General features: G+C 43.2%; 1 protein-coding gene across 1 annotated transcript; it reads left to right on the forward strand.

The window, feature by feature from the left end:
* Positions 1-1,286: 1,286 nt before the first annotated feature.
* Positions 1,287-12,405, forward strand: LOC147905724 (putative alkaline/neutral invertase F). Its single transcript, XM_087374282.1, has 4 exons — positions 1,287-2,732; positions 3,243-3,674; positions 3,823-4,381; positions 11,924-12,405. Exons 1-4 carry the CDS (start codon positions 2,280-2,282, stop codon positions 12,217-12,219), a joined length of 1,740 nt encoding a protein of 579 aa, XP_087230408.1. The 5' UTR covers positions 1,287-2,279; the 3' UTR covers positions 12,220-12,405.
* Positions 12,406-15,450: the final 3,045 nt, after the last annotated feature.

The following is a 15,450-nucleotide window of genomic DNA, read 5'->3' on the forward strand; positions in this document are numbered from 1 at the left end:
GTGTGTCAAACTCTTGATCCTTGCTTGAGAGGATAAGGATTCAAGTTAGAAGTGGCATTGTGCCACAAGTGAATCTATGCTTGCATGGTGGAGAGTTGTGGTTGCGTGAGAATGAAGCTTGAAATTTCACAATGCAAAGAGCTTCCATGGTTTATTTGTGGAATATGTTGACTTGAAAAGAAACTCTCTCAAACAACCACAAAAGAAAAGTATGGCTTTTAATGGCCCCCATGTAAGGAGGAAAGGGGGTGATGAAGTACAGTACATCCAACTTGTAGGAATTTTTGTAAACAAATTAATATCATGTTAACAAAGTATAGTAAATTTGGAAAATTGGAGACATGCTTGTTTGTGTTTCTTTTTTGAGTAGAGTCTAGTTCACCAGCTTAGCCAACAACAATGCATGTTGTAAATCAACAAGACTAAAAGGTGTATGATTGCTTGAGATAACTGACGCACCCAAGAGGCTACCAAGTTGCTTGAGGGGGAAGCCTTTTGATGCGAAAAAAAGGGATGGAGGAGGGAGTTAGGGGTCAATTGGGTTGGGTGGCTTTCAGGATGCGTGTTTTTTATACTCAAGCAAGGAGCACACGTATCATGTTTGGATTGGTTTGACAAGTGGTTGCACTAGCTTTGAGCCGTTTCGTACACCTAGTGGTGCAAAAACAAAGGGAGTGCACGAGAAAGGGAGGAGGGGAGTTATGGGTCGAGAGGAGTAGGTGGCTTTAGAACTCTTCTTTAAGGGGGGCATGCAATTTATGATTGGTTGGTTCTTGGGGACAAGTTGGTTGTGTGTAGGGAGGGAGGGAAAGGAGAAATTGGTGTGTGAGATAGAAAAGATTAAAAAAAAAAACCAAGGACTAGATGAGAGGGGGGTGCTTAATACTCTATTAATGAAGGAGTTTAATTAAGGAAGGAGTGCTTAAAACTCTTTGAAGTAAGATAAAGGAAGGGGTGCTGAAAAGATAATACTCTTGTAATTAAGATTAAGGATGAAGGAGGGGGATTTAGGATATATATGGTTGAGCCAAGCGTGGAAGGCATGGGCAAAAAGGGGGGGAGCCAGCACGGGAAGGAGGGGAGGGAGCGAATGGGGGGGTGCCACGTGGGGGGAAGGCAGATACGGAGTACGTATACGCGATGGGCAAATGGCTGGCTAAGGTCATGTGGGGGATAACATTAAATGCGAGGGGGGGATAATATAAATTGATGAAGGGGATAAGGGAGAGAAGGGAGCTCATGTGGGCAGCCAAAGAATGCTACATTAAATGCTCAGAGGATGGTTATTAATACTAAGGGACTAGGGAGGTGTAAACTTTTTCTTTGGGCAGAGCTTTGCCTCTGTCCCTTGTTTCTTCTTCTTCTTCTTCTTCTTCTTCTTGTCCGCCATAGCCAAGAGCTTGCTGTCCTCAGCCATAGCTTGCTGCCCACTTGCCCTTCTTGCATCGCCATAGCCAAGAGCTTGCTGCCCACTTTCCCATCTTGCTCCCCCTCTCTTGGGTTCCTCCCAGATTTCATCCTCCTTCCCTTTTCCTCCATTGGGTCCCTCGCATTTTGGGTTTTTGCCCAATCCCCTGCTCTCTTTGCCCCCTCTTGCTGATTCCCTCTTGTCCCCCCCTCTGATTTGATCTCGGCCCCTCCTCCTGTTAGATCCCTCGTGCGTGCTGCCAAATTTTCTTGGCCCTTCAACCAATTCCCTGCTGCCAGATTTCTGGACCTCCTCAATTTTCGAGAGTATTCTTTTCCCGTCTAGCACGAGCTGAAGGGGACTACCTACACACAATTTGAACTAGTTAGCATCTCTTTTTGCAGTTCATTCTTGAAACCAGCGTAGTATATCCTTGTTGAAGCGAGTCGGGGAAGTTTTTCATCCCTGCACGCAGAAAGAGGAGTACTTCATTATTGAAGTTCTGTTGAATGCCTTCGTATAATTCACTAGTTCCTGTGCAACATCACTCGTGCACTTTTGCATTTGCCTCCTTGTACCTGCTGCTTAAGACTTTGGCTCTGTGGGAACGTCAGGAGTGGCTATTTTGCTCCATTGTCACCTTTCTGAGGATCCTACTGAGGTTGTTCTACATCCGGTAATGTAGTGCATTGCGTACTTTCATCTGCCCGGCAGAATCAGAAAAGTAAGAAGGATTGTATATGCTCTACGGCAACTCTAGGAGCTTGCAGGAGTCCTTGTAATCAAGGGCCGCGTTTCTGCGAGCATCATTCTTGGGAGAATCTGGAGCAGTAAAACATCATTTTCCTTTGTCTAATTCAAATTCAGTTACATGGTGAGCGTTGAAATGCCCTCCGCTACGTTTAGCTTCGGTTCATCTTCTGAAGCACCTCTGGAGTCCATATTGAGGCACAAGGATTCCAAGGCCTCTGAAAATGGGGCTCTCGAAGTATCGAAACTCCTTGACAAAAAATCGAGGCCTCTACTGTATCTCGATACACTCGTGGACTTGGAAGAGCCGAGCCTTAGCGATCTCGTTGCACCTGGGTTGTCTCCTCGCGTGCGAACGATGGAGACTGTCAGAAGTTCCGAATGTCTGGAGGGAATGCTGTCTCCGAACATCAGATCGCTGGCAACCACCCCCAGATCAGTTGGTTTTGAACCGCATCCGATGTTCGCTGATGCGTGGGAGGCTCTAAGGCGGTCATTGGTTTATTTTCGTGGCAAACCCATCGGAACAATCGCTGCATTGGATCCAACCGAGGATTCGCTCAACTACAACCAGGCAAGTATTCTACACCTGCAGAGATCCAACACTCGAAGTGCTGTCGGGTTCAAGGGACAGAGGCACGATGTCTCTTTCCTTCGGAACGAATTGTATATTACTTATTTAGAACTTGAAAGCCACTTTAATACTTGCTGTAAGGTCGGAATGCTGTTAGCCATTTCTTTCTTTTTAGTGTCATGTCGTGCCTTCTTTCTTTTGGCTGCTTGTGACAACTTTATTTGCAGATTGTCTTTGCAGAATCTGTAACTAAGACATGCTAGTTTGCTTAATATCTACCTAGCCATGTTATCCGAACTAAATCCAGTAGAATTCATTGCGCTCCACAGTCTTGGTTTCCATGTTGGAGAGGCCGTCCTTGTGTGTTTGAGTCTTGGTGTAGCAATACAACGCCAAATTGAGAACAAGGTCTTCTAACTGCCTATCTAGATATTTGTGACTAGATCTCTGTCACGTATGCTGGTTGCCCGATTTCTTCGTTAGCCTGATTTTGTCGATTGTTTTTTGCAGGTGTTTGTGAGGGACTTTGTTCCTAGTGCATTGGCATTTCTTATGAATGGAGAGCCTGAGATTGTTAAGAACTTCTTGATGAAAACCCTCCGCCTGCAGGCCTTAACAAAACGGATTGATAATTTCACCCTTGGGGAAGGTGTTATGCCAGCAAGCTTTAAAGTTCTTCATGATGCAAATCGCAATACTGAAACTATGATCGCTGATTTTGGGGAAAGTGCAATTGGTAGAGTTGCTCCAGTTGACTCAGGATTCTGGTGGATCATTCTCCTTCGTGCTTACACCAGGTCCACTGGAGATCATACCCTAGCAGATATGCCTGAGTTTCAGCGTGGGATGCGTCTGATATTGAGTTTATGTCTTTCAGAGGGTTTTGACACATTCCCAACCCTCCTGTGTGCAGATGGTTGCTGCATGGTTGACCGCAGGATGGCAAGTTCCTTGCTTCATCTCAGCTTATTGTTTATTAAGCTACACACGTTTTTCAGAGTCTAAAAGTGGTCTCTTTGGGTGTTGGTTTCTAAAGTTAGATGGCAATCGGGAGGAAATGATTTGACAAAGCGTAAATGCTGTTGTGCAGGGAATCTATGGTTATCCAATTGAGATACAGGCGCTCTTTTTTCTTGCACTCAGATGTGCAAGGGTTCTCCTTAAGCCTGAAGGTGGTGGAAAAGAGTTCATAGAGCGGATTGATAAGCGTTTGCATGCCTTGAGTTATCACATGCGGGAATATTTTTGGCTGGACTTTGAACAACTTAACAATATCTACAGATACAAAACTGAGGAGTACTCTCATACGGCTGTTAACAAGTTCAATGTTATTCCTGATTCCATCCCTGATTGGGTTTTTGACTTCATGCCTATGAAGGGTGGTTATTTCATTGGAAATGTCAGCCCAGCTCGCATGGATTTCAGGTGGTTTTGCCTTGGTAATTGCGTAGCTATACTATCATCTTTGGCAACCCCGGAGCAAGAGGCTGCAATTATGGACCTTATTGAAGAACGCTGGGAGGATCTGGTTGGAGAGATGCCACTAAAGGTTGCCTACCCGGCATTGGAAAATCATGACTGGAGAATTGTCACCGGTTGTGATCCAAAAAACACTAGATGGAGTTATCATAATGGAGGTTCTTGGCCAGGTAAAGTTGCCCATCCTTTTTTTTAAAGGTCAAGACCAATACGTGCATAAAGCAATGCTGCCCTTGCCGAAAAGAGAGAGAGAGAGAGAGAGAGAGAGAGAGAGAGAGAGAGAGATCACATGATATGATACTCTTAACCTCCACTGGATACCCAATAGGATCTAGGGGCAGTCACAATATCTACCATAACTATATATATTGCAGCTTTACAAGGAGTGATCGATATCCCTGACAAGGGAATAGATGTATAATAATCTGTGTCTAGATGGATAAGCCTATATCTGGCGTGGTCCTTATCGTCTACTTCACCTGTTTCACTAATTACGAACTTTGCCTTTGCTTTTCCACTCCACATGTTCATTTTCACCTCAAGATTGTGTGGGCAAGTTTCTCATTTGACATATGAGGGCCAATTAAATATAGAAATATCCTCTTGAAGGCAGTCTCATCCCTCATTCATTAGCATGTGGTTATTTCTCTCTTGTAGAATGTCATACCGACCTGCTTATCACACAACCTAACAATAAGTCTTTGACTGGCAAAATTTACCTACATGCTTGGCTCAAAGCTTTTAGGTGTTTCTGAAGGCCAATCCTATACTTTGCTAGGAGGATCAATCATCTGCATATAGTAATAGTAGGAGAGTTTACTGAGCACGTTGAACTCCTTGACAATTGTTTGATGTCATCCACTCTTCATCAATGGACAGACCAAAGAGTTTTGGGAAGGTACAATGCTTTGTTTCTTACCATTAGCTCCTGTATCTGTCCTAGACTGAAAGAAGTTAAAAAGAACTCCAGATTTAATAGTCAAATCTACTGAACGACTAATGCAGGATGTTCCTGTTGATGTTCTTGCTGCTTTTGATGGGAGGATGTATATGGTCTACTGGAGCAAAAAGAGCAATATAAGGATAGCATAATTCGTCATGAGAGCAACCCCAATGGTTGCTGAGAGTAATATGTGCAGTGCCATGAGAATTCTCAAGGAGTTGTCTTTTTGTTTCCATTCCCTGCACTATGTATGCATCTATAGCATTCGTGTGATCCTTCTGTGAACATTCATTCCAGAATATGGAGAAACCTGCCTCGTATTAGAGTATAGTGCACACTCCAAAAGGTTATCAGTGTGAACCCTGTTGCACTGAGCAATAGTTTCTTGCCCTTCTAGAATGGGGCAAAGCTGCCTTGAAGGTAGAATAGCGGAGGAAGGAAGCTGGAAGGACAAAAGGATGGGGAAAGCATGTGTGCCTGTGTGTTCTACACAGAGAGAGAGAGAGAGAGAGAGGTCTTCTAGAGGTCTCACAGGCCTATGAGACAAGGTACACTTAAAAATAGTTTCTCATACAAAGACGCCTTGGGCTGATGCAACGGCTTGCTAGGGCCCTTGCTGAGTGCTATACTAAAAATCCAAAATCCAAAACTAAAAAATCCTTAGAGAAGCAAAAGATGTACAACTATGATTGTGGTGCCTCGAAAGATATCTAGTGTTTACCTCTGTTGGGCCGTCTCTTGCTGTGGTGGGGGGCATGGCCTCCATGATCTCTATCCGGTGTTCATATCAAGATTGATACCTCAACTCTGATGGTCCCCTCTTAGTAAAGCCGGGATAGACTGGACCTCCATTGCGCATGCTCTGGTTTGTCTCTGCACCGTGCATGGTCTCTGTGGCTTTGGTTCCATTGCTTTCTTGTCTACTCTTCAGCTAATCCACTCTGTTCTCGTCTTTGCTAGCTCCTCCTCCTCTCCACTGTGAGCTAGTGCCAACTGAAACATTTAGAAATCTGCAACATGCCGTTGTGTTCAGTCTAGCTCTGTCTCGCATGTCACTGTCGCCTCTTGCTGTCTGTCTCGATATCTTCTCTCTATGTGGTCGCATCTTGCTCAAGTAGAGACTGATGCAAACCTAATCATGAAAATGGGTTAGCCGAGAAAGCGGTTCAAACCTGTGTCCCACTTGGTGATCTCGTCCACAGATCCCATAGTAGACTAGGCTTGTACATAGAAAGCGCTCCTCTGAGTGTGCATAGCCTGCAGGTCTGCTGCGCTCTAGTTGTGCCTGGAGATCCTTTTCTCAATCCCCAACTCGTGTTGACAAGACCTGCAACTGTCCAATGGCAATACCCATCTAGTGGGACAAGACATGCAACTGTCCCATAGCAATCCTCAATTCATTTGAGGCTCGTTTGTCCTCCAAGGGCTGGTGTCTGAGAACCACTCCATCCTCGGATACTCTCAGGAATTGATCGTGATAGAATTGGAGCTCGGTGGGGAACTCTTGGTTCCCCCCCAAGTCTGCGATCTATGGAGCTGGAGGAGGTCCAACTACATGATATGGTGGATCTCATCCCATGGAATCTGAGATGGCAGGGCATCAAAACTGTAATGGAAAGGTGAGAGTCGATTCATCTGAATACCTTGACTGGCAAACCATCCAGGCATACCAGGCCGTGCTAATCCTTCTGTTCGCTAGTCACCTGAGTGACTCTAATGCCAACCTTGGTAGTCTCCGATTGGGAAAGGCCCAAAACCGATGAAGTGGTGTCATGGAAATCTCTGCCTGTAATATCTGATAAGAGACTGAGGCATTACTCCGAGACCCATAATCACGTGTAGCCTGTCAAATCTCCACACTCAGCTGGCGAGATATCACGTCCCCAAAAGGGTGCTGCATGTATGGTTGGTGGCCACACCAGGGTCTCAAATAACCATCCCTTCGTCGAGGGATATTATAAATGTGCTTGAAAGCACTGCCGCTCTAGTCGAGCTAGAGCTCCGTGACCTCTCGTAAGCCATGCCCTGGCTGCATGAATCACTGTGAACACTGATCCTATGAAAATTGCCCCTAAGTAAGTGTAGGACTGCACAATCTCTGCAGGCTGCCCCTAATAAGTGAAACTATGCCATGTAATATGTAATACCGCAGTGAGGTGTTGAAGCAGCGGATGCAGGCTGCTGCAGTAAGTCATATGAGCTGAATATACAATGATGGATAACTATGTCCTGGTGTGAGAAATGTTTGCCATATGTTTATCTTGTTTGACAAGAACTTGATACATGCTAAATGATTCTCTCAATTCTGTTTTGTTGTTATTTTGTCTCCTCTGTAGGAAGAGTATTTGTGGATACTGAAGGAGGTTTTTAGACTTGATTGCGTAAGGACTATGCAAGGTTGGGATTTTGTGCTTCAGTTTTCAGGCTGATTGGGCTGTGTTTACACAGATCTACATCGTCTCTTCTATCTGTCTATCACGTGTGAACTATTCTCGGTGAAGGCTTGGTTACATGCATGGTGAATCCGCTCACACTAAAATCAATACTGCAGTACAGGATATTGCAAATATGTATGCCGTTAACATCACCACAAGTACAATATCTGGAAACCAGACTCTCCTCGGGTAGCCTTCCTTGCATAACTCCTAAGACAGAGGTGAAGAAGAATGTGCTAGAATGACAATGCCTGAACACTCTTTCTCCCTTCAAGCGATGAAGAGGGAGGAGTCACTTGTGAATGTGATGGACAGTGAGAGTGCAACTCTCACATATATAGCCCATGCAATGGTCAGGGCTAGGCTGAGCAGCCCTAGGGCAAAACCGACAGCAGCTGACCTAAGCTGACCTGCTGCCAACCTGCCATGTAATCAGTCCTGTCCCATCATTTGCAGACTGCCACATCAACTGATGACTTGTCCATGTGGCCCGGGTGCCACATCAACATGTCTATACTGCCGTGTCAGTGTCTGTACAGATCCATACTGATTCTGTGTAGATTTACATGGGCTATGAGCCATTTCAGTGTGTGTGCATTATGCTCTCGGGGCTTGTTTTGGCCCATAGATTGCCTTTTCAAGTGAACTTCTTTCTCAAGGTCTACATTTACAAAAGCTGACCTCACTTCCATTCAAAGCACTGGCCATCTATGATGTGCAACAATCCTTATTGTAGTGCCCCATCTTGTTGCATTAGATGCACTTGACCTTCTTCTTCTTCTTCTTCTTCTTAGAAGCTGAAAATGCATGCTCTTGCCCTCAAGGATCTTGGTCCCGAGCTCCTCAAATGTAATTGTCCAGATCCTTTGATGCCGGGACGAAGCCTTGGTAGCTCCGAAGTAGCCTGCTCGGTACACACTTGCCAGGTTCTCACCTACTGAGGTGAACTGGTCCTGAACCACCTTGATTTTGTTGAGGAACTCCTTGACCTCTTCATCCAGCTTCTGCATATAGAGTTAGTTCTGGAGGTTCAAGACCCTCGTCAAGTATGAGTCTCTTAGTGATTCTTCACCATATTCCATGCAGCATGGACACTCGTTTCTAGATGGATCAGTGGAATGACATTGTCCTTTGTGGTCTATGTGAGCAATGTGAAGGCGTCTGTATCTTGCTCTTCCCATGCTTGCAACAGCACTAGACCTGGAGGTATTGCTGTAGAGCCTATCCTCATTGCCTAGAGTTTAGGAAAGGAACTGTCTATCACCTTCCACAGTCTATCACTTTCCACAGTCTCCGTTAAGTGAGGAGACTCTTGACATTGATCTTCCACAGAGGGTAGTTAGGTCCATCAAGCTTTCCCTCCCCAAAGTTAGGGATAGGAAGCTCATTGGTTGAGGCCTTAAAAGAAACAGCAAACTGAGATACCTTCTTTAAATTTCCAACTGGATGTAGGGCTTGCTGCCCTTTTTGCTGCAGGCCCTTCTCCTGGACTGCTGACGTGTGTCTTGCCATGTGTGTTGCAGCACTATACCAGGTAGGCCTTCTTGAACTCTAGATCCTGCTTTCAACCAAGCTGATTTAGATCAGCTTCCTTCAGGAGTGCACTGTGGGTGGACTGATCGGTTGTCTTCAACAACACTCAGTTGGCTCTAATACCATATGAGAGAGTTGATTATGCATGTAATGTTCATACATTAGGGAGAGATAAAAGAGACAACGTAGGTTTTGTATAACACAATCCTATCAGCTAGATTGTCTAAGCTTTTTTTGCTCAGAAATGCTTGTTTGGGAGAGACTAAAATGGAATTGTATAGTCTTCACAAGCAGTTGTAGCTTGAATGAAGACAACTTTTTGATTAGCCCTTTCCTTTAGTACTAGCCTTTGTCATGGTTGAGTTTGCCCTTCACATCTGGAGTGTGGATATGTATGTCTAAGAGCACATGTTTATAGTATCGTCTACTCCCACTGTTGGGCATTGATGATGTTGATGGGGATGTCATAGTAGCAAGTCGTTGCTATACATGATGGAGATTATGGGTTTCAACCTTGTGAATGCTTATCATGAGATTGAAACTGCACTATGTGTTGTGTTATCAGAGGATGGATTTGGGCATGGTCCTGGATTCATTTAGATAAAAATAATGTGCTAGAATGCACAATGCCTGAATGCCCTTGCTCTCTTCAGATGATGAAGACGGACAACTCACTTGTGAATGTGATGGAGAGTGACAATGAAGCTCACTTATATAGCTCATGTGACGGCCAGGGCTAGGCCAACCAGCCCTAGGGGGAAAAGGACCAGCAGCTAACCTGTTCTGCCGATCTGTAGGCAACCTGGAGGTAGATGTGCCACGTGGCAATTTAGCCACGTCATCAGCTGACTGCCACATCAGCAGCTAGACATCCACATTGAAGTTTTGCAGGGATTGGCAAGGGATTTAAATCTCTTAATTTAATTCAATCATTTAAATTGATTTAAGCGTTTTTTGGTTACAAAATCTTTAAAAAGTGTCCAATTAACGATTTTATCCCTCAGTGATTGCTTGCTCAAGCACAATGGCATAGCTCTAGGTTGAGCTTGCAGACGCACATGCTTCTACAGTTGGTATAAGGGAGTTAAAAAAAGCATGCCTTTGTTATGGTTCATTCACTCGATTCCCAAGAAAATGTCTGAAAATCTAATTTTGAAATTGATCAAAACATTGTTTATCGATTAGACGCTCTGTTGAGTAGGATTTGTCACTACAAAGATAATTGTTTCTGTAATCTTGAACATGAACAGATATTTGGTAACTATATTTGTACTAGAGAGACCTTAAAGGATGCTTGATTGTAAGTCCCTGAACTTCCCAAGAGAGGCACAAGTGTCTCCCAAAATGTCACAGCTGCAGGACTAATAGAACAGGAGTTGATGGAGGTGTTAGCATCTGGTGAATTTTAGAGAAAAATGGAAGGAGTTTGTGTCCCAATGGAAAATGCTGGTACATATGCTGACTGTATTCATGACATTTCAACACTTTTTTGCATTGGAGTTTGGGGGAGAATTTTAGAGAAAAATGGAAGGAGTTTGTGTCCCAATGGAAAATGCTGGTACATTTGCTGACTGTATTCATGACATCTCAACATTTTATTGCATTGGTGTCCGGGGGACTTTTTTTTCTTAAGAAGAGCAGTACAAAAGTCCGGATCTTGAAATGTCTAGATGGCTTGTAACTTACCTCCTCAATAGGGAGAAGATTTGTCTAGAAGAACTGATCATTTGCTTGGCTAAACCTTCAGCATCTAACTGTGGTTATCCCCTGTGCTGAGCCAAGAAATGTTATGAATGGAGAGTACACATCTCTTGCATGATGTTACTCATGGTTGCTTCAAGCAATTGATGGTTTCACATATTTTAGAAGCATTAATCTCAATGCATCTACAGGGAGGGCAAATCTCTGTCTAAGTTTGACTACTGCCATTGCTGATAAGTGTGGAGTTTGAATCTGGCAGCTCCCATTGGCTTAAGGTAAGTGTTGACCGTCCCAAGCTGCCGTGAACTGCTTGGCAAAAAGCACTTTGTATCAAATAGCGGCAATCCTCTCTTCCACATAGTTTTTGTTCTCAAACATCATGTACTCATGTAGTCATAAGATCATTGCCCCCCCTTCCTTCCTCGTCTTTTAAGGCTTTCCCTGGGCACCATTCCCTTTTTGAACAGAGGTTTGATAAAACATAAGGACAATTCAAAAATGTGATGAGTTATAGCTGAGAATGAATACTGGGCTCGTCTTCTTATTGAATACCATGGGAATGTAAAATTATAATACCACATAATACTGGTCTCGTTGACGATCTTATTCTACTTCCATGAGAAGGTAAAATTATACAATTTAGAGGACCTTAGACTATTCTAGTTAAACCAGAATCTTTTTAGAGCACAGATAAGGATCAGCAGAAGTCCTTCAATCCTCGTTACGTGGCATTACCATGAGCTCTAAACCTGGTATCCTGCATAGAAAGCCAATTCTAGGGGGGTCTATTAAAGCGGTTGTCATTTACTCATTCAGATAGCCCAGTTGGCCTCGTAACAAAGTTTATGGCTGGGTTTCTGAACCGGTCCTGCCATTCTAAACAGTAGTACGAATGGATTAGATACAGAAAAGGTGCAAGGTACCTTTTGCATTATACTACTTGACAGAGTTGCGTGTGTTTTACTCTCGCTCAATGTATTCCCTGCCAATTTAAAGCAAGTCGGAAGATGGATCCCTATCGTTCTCGAATTGTCTTGCATGTTGAATGTGCAAAAATGTTCATGGGGAGTGGAATGCTAACTCGTACTTGTCATTTGCAGTGCTTCTTTGGTTGTTTACAGCAGCCTGCATTAAGACAGGCAGGCCACAGATGGCTAGAAGAGCAATCGAACTTGCTGAACAGAGGTTGTCCAAGGATCATTGGCCTGAATATTATGATGGGAAACTAGGTCGGTACATTGGGAAGCAAGCTCGAAAGTTTCAGACGTGGTCAACTGCTGGCTATCTTGTAGCTAAGATGATGCTTGAAGACCCATCTCATTTGGGTATGATAGCATTGGAAGAGGACAAGAAGATGAAACCCACTATGACCCGATCTGCATCGTGGACATGCTGAGTGACATGAACATAAGAAGATTTGCATCATGGAAATGCTGACTGGAAGGATACCTAACAATGACTTGGACATTGTAAACTAATTTGAAAGTATGGACTCTTTGGATAAACCAAAGAGAAGCCTTTGTCCGTGTATTATTATTTACTAGGGGCATATTATAATATAATCCAATGCCATTTGTGTGTCCTTGTCTGCAAATTTTTATCTAGTCTGGTCTCCTGGTCCTTTCGAAAATGAGTTTTGGTCTGGCTGCATGGATAATTTTGTTGCTAGAAATTGCGTTAAGAAAAGCTTATGTGAATGAAAGGACCAAGTAGTAATTGCTATGATGTATTGTTAAATAGCCTTCTAAAACTCTTAAAATTTTATGCATAAAAAATTCCAACGGTATCTTTAAGTGCGATGTCTTCCTTTTATTGTCTCCCACTGTCATGTCTGATGACTCCTGCATTGTGGCCCCCTTGAAGACAGCATTCTCCCTCACGTGGTCACTGTCTTAGCTACTGCCCTGGTTTTTTGCCTCGTTTACATTGTCTGGAATTGTTGGCCTTCAGGTCGCCCCTTTGTCTATTCTTTTCTCTTTGGTCTGCTGTTGCTTCAATCTTGTTTCTTCTTGTTTCACTGTTCCGTTCATTGCTTGCATTTTCTACGTCTTTTTTCCTACTTCTTGTTTCACTGTTCCGTTCATTGCTTGCATTTTCTACTTCTTTTTTTCTTGTTGTTTCCATGTATTATAATTTCCCATTCTGTCATCCACTTTTCTGTTTATTTTGTCATTTCAATTTCAGCTGTTTTGTGATTTGTCATTTTTTTTGCTTGTTAGTGCATCTTATTTGGTTCTAATTGCCACTTCACACTTTTCCTTGCCATTTTGTTTTCCTCTAGGTCTCTGGAGTGAGAATTACTTGGACTTGATGTCTAGTTTGCCATGTTTCTTCTATGTTTCTTGGGCAAGACAGTATTCTTTGCAACAACTAGCCCTATGGTTGAATAGCAAGCTAGCTTGCTAGCCATTTGACCATCGAAAGACCCCCCTAGGGGGCGAGTAAGTTTGATAGTCTAAGGTTTGTGTGGAATTGTTATTTGACAAAAGCGAGACACTGAGTTGTAGTGCATTGAATGCATTCATGGCATATGCCCATGGTTGGTGGAAAGGAGAAATAATTTGTATGTCCAAATGATATCAAGGTAGGCAAGTCTAAATAGAAGAGTTTTGAAAAGCTATGGCTATGGTTGTATAAGACCACTCGACCATAGGAGTCAAATCAATGAGTCCAAGTCATCCCAACATATGTGCTTCGCAATTTAAAAGCTCGTTGGCAAGACAAGTAATTGAGGTTGTCCCTTATCAAATTTTTCAAAGACAAATATCTTTGTGATAGATTTTGTTGTTAATTACTCATTTCAAGAACAAGATGAAATATACAAATAGCAACACTAGTATTAATAACTATTTTAGTGCATATCACCTACAATCATCTACCTATTTATTCTATGAATGATCTTAGGCAGTTTGCTTGTTGACTTTAAGGAAAGTTAAGGAAAGTGCAATGAATGTATCATTTTTGCATTTTAGATGATAAGGAACATGACACCTTGCTTGTCTGGCATGCTTTCCTATGTTGCATGGCTTATAGGGAAAATGACCGAGGTGCAAGGGCTTGCAAGTAGTGACATCGAGAGCAATAAGCGTTGAAGCGTGAGTGGTGGTTGATATCGGTCAACATGCTAATTGATGCATTATGATTAGGATTGAACCATCTAATTCTAGCCATTGTGGTGGTTGATGTTGGCCAACGTTTTACCCATTGGGATGGCATGCATGCCTTAATTTGGCAGCTCTAAATATCATTATGCTTAAGATTGGGCCATCAAATTCTAATTATCATGGTGGATGATGTGGGTCATAGGGTTGGCTTGGCTTAAAATTTGGATTCCACAACAATTGCATGTGATGTAGCCTTATAGTTTATATGAGAGGCCAATGCACAAGCCCACAGGCCCACTAGTCCACAAGCTAATGCACTAGCCTGGTATACTAGTCTGGATTGTGCATGTGATACCACCACAACCTTAATGTACTTAAATCTGGTTTGTAATGTGACACGGATACTACATTCACCACCATTGACTTCCATCCTTGGTCTCAAGATTCGCAAACAAACGTCACAGGCAAACACATTCAACTGTCGCTGTGAAAGCTGCCCTGTACTCAGCTTCACATGAGGAAGTAGCCACTGTAGATTGCTTCTTTCTCAGCCAAGAAATGCAAGCTTTGCCCAAAAAGAAACAATTACCACTAGTGGACTAGTCCCCAGCTCAATCTGAATACTGTAAGCATGCATCTGCAACAAGTCACCCCCCTTGGGAAACATCAAGCCATAAGACTTCATGCCTTGCAAATAACGGAAGATGCATCTTACAGCCTACCAATGTGTTGTCTTTGGGCTGTGCATATACCTGCTCACCTGAGATCCTGCATATTGAATATCGGGCCTAGTATTGCACAAATAAATAAGACATCCAACAGCTTGGCTCTAATGTGTGACATCCACTGATTCACCTGCATCATACATAGTAAGCTTCAGCCCCGGCTCCAAGGGAGTGGCTATAGGCTTACAATCATGCATGTTGAACCTATTCAAGAGCTTTTGCACATACTTGGATTGAGACATAACGATGCCACGCTTGTCTTGTATTAACTGGTTCTCCAAATAAAAATTTAACACGCCCAAATCTGTCATGTCGAATTCAGCTTTCAACTCAGCTTTGAAATCTGCAATTATTTCCTCATTTGACCCTGTGAGCAGCATGTCATATACATAAAGAATGATGACCAAAATATCCCCCCCATCCTTCTTGATGTAGAGGGTGCTTTCCATGGGACTATTATGTAACCCCTTACTTGCCAGGAATGCATATATCTTGGCATACCATGCACCTGGGGCTTGTTTTAGCCCATATAAAGCTTTGTTAAGCTTGCAAACTCGAAGTGCATTGCCAAAAAGTTCAAATCCAGGAGGTTGTTTGACATAAACCTCTTCCTGCAAGTCTCCATTAAGGAAAGCAACTTTGATGTCCAATTGATGGACATTCCAAACAAAATTTGCAGCCATGGCAATAACTGACCTTATGTTGGTAATCCGGGATGTAGGAGCAAAAGTCTCCTCATAATCTATGCCCTTCTTTTGTGCATAGTCTTTGGCAATCGGCCTTGCCTTGTACCTGTCA

Source organism: Dipteris shenzhenensis, chromosome 1 (assembly GCF_047967505.1).
Source record: "Dipteris shenzhenensis isolate YYH24624 ecotype China chromosome 1, Dip_SZ_1.0, whole genome shotgun sequence".
NCBI classification, from domain to species: Eukaryota; Viridiplantae; Streptophyta; class Polypodiopsida; order Gleicheniales; family Dipteridaceae; genus Dipteris; species Dipteris shenzhenensis.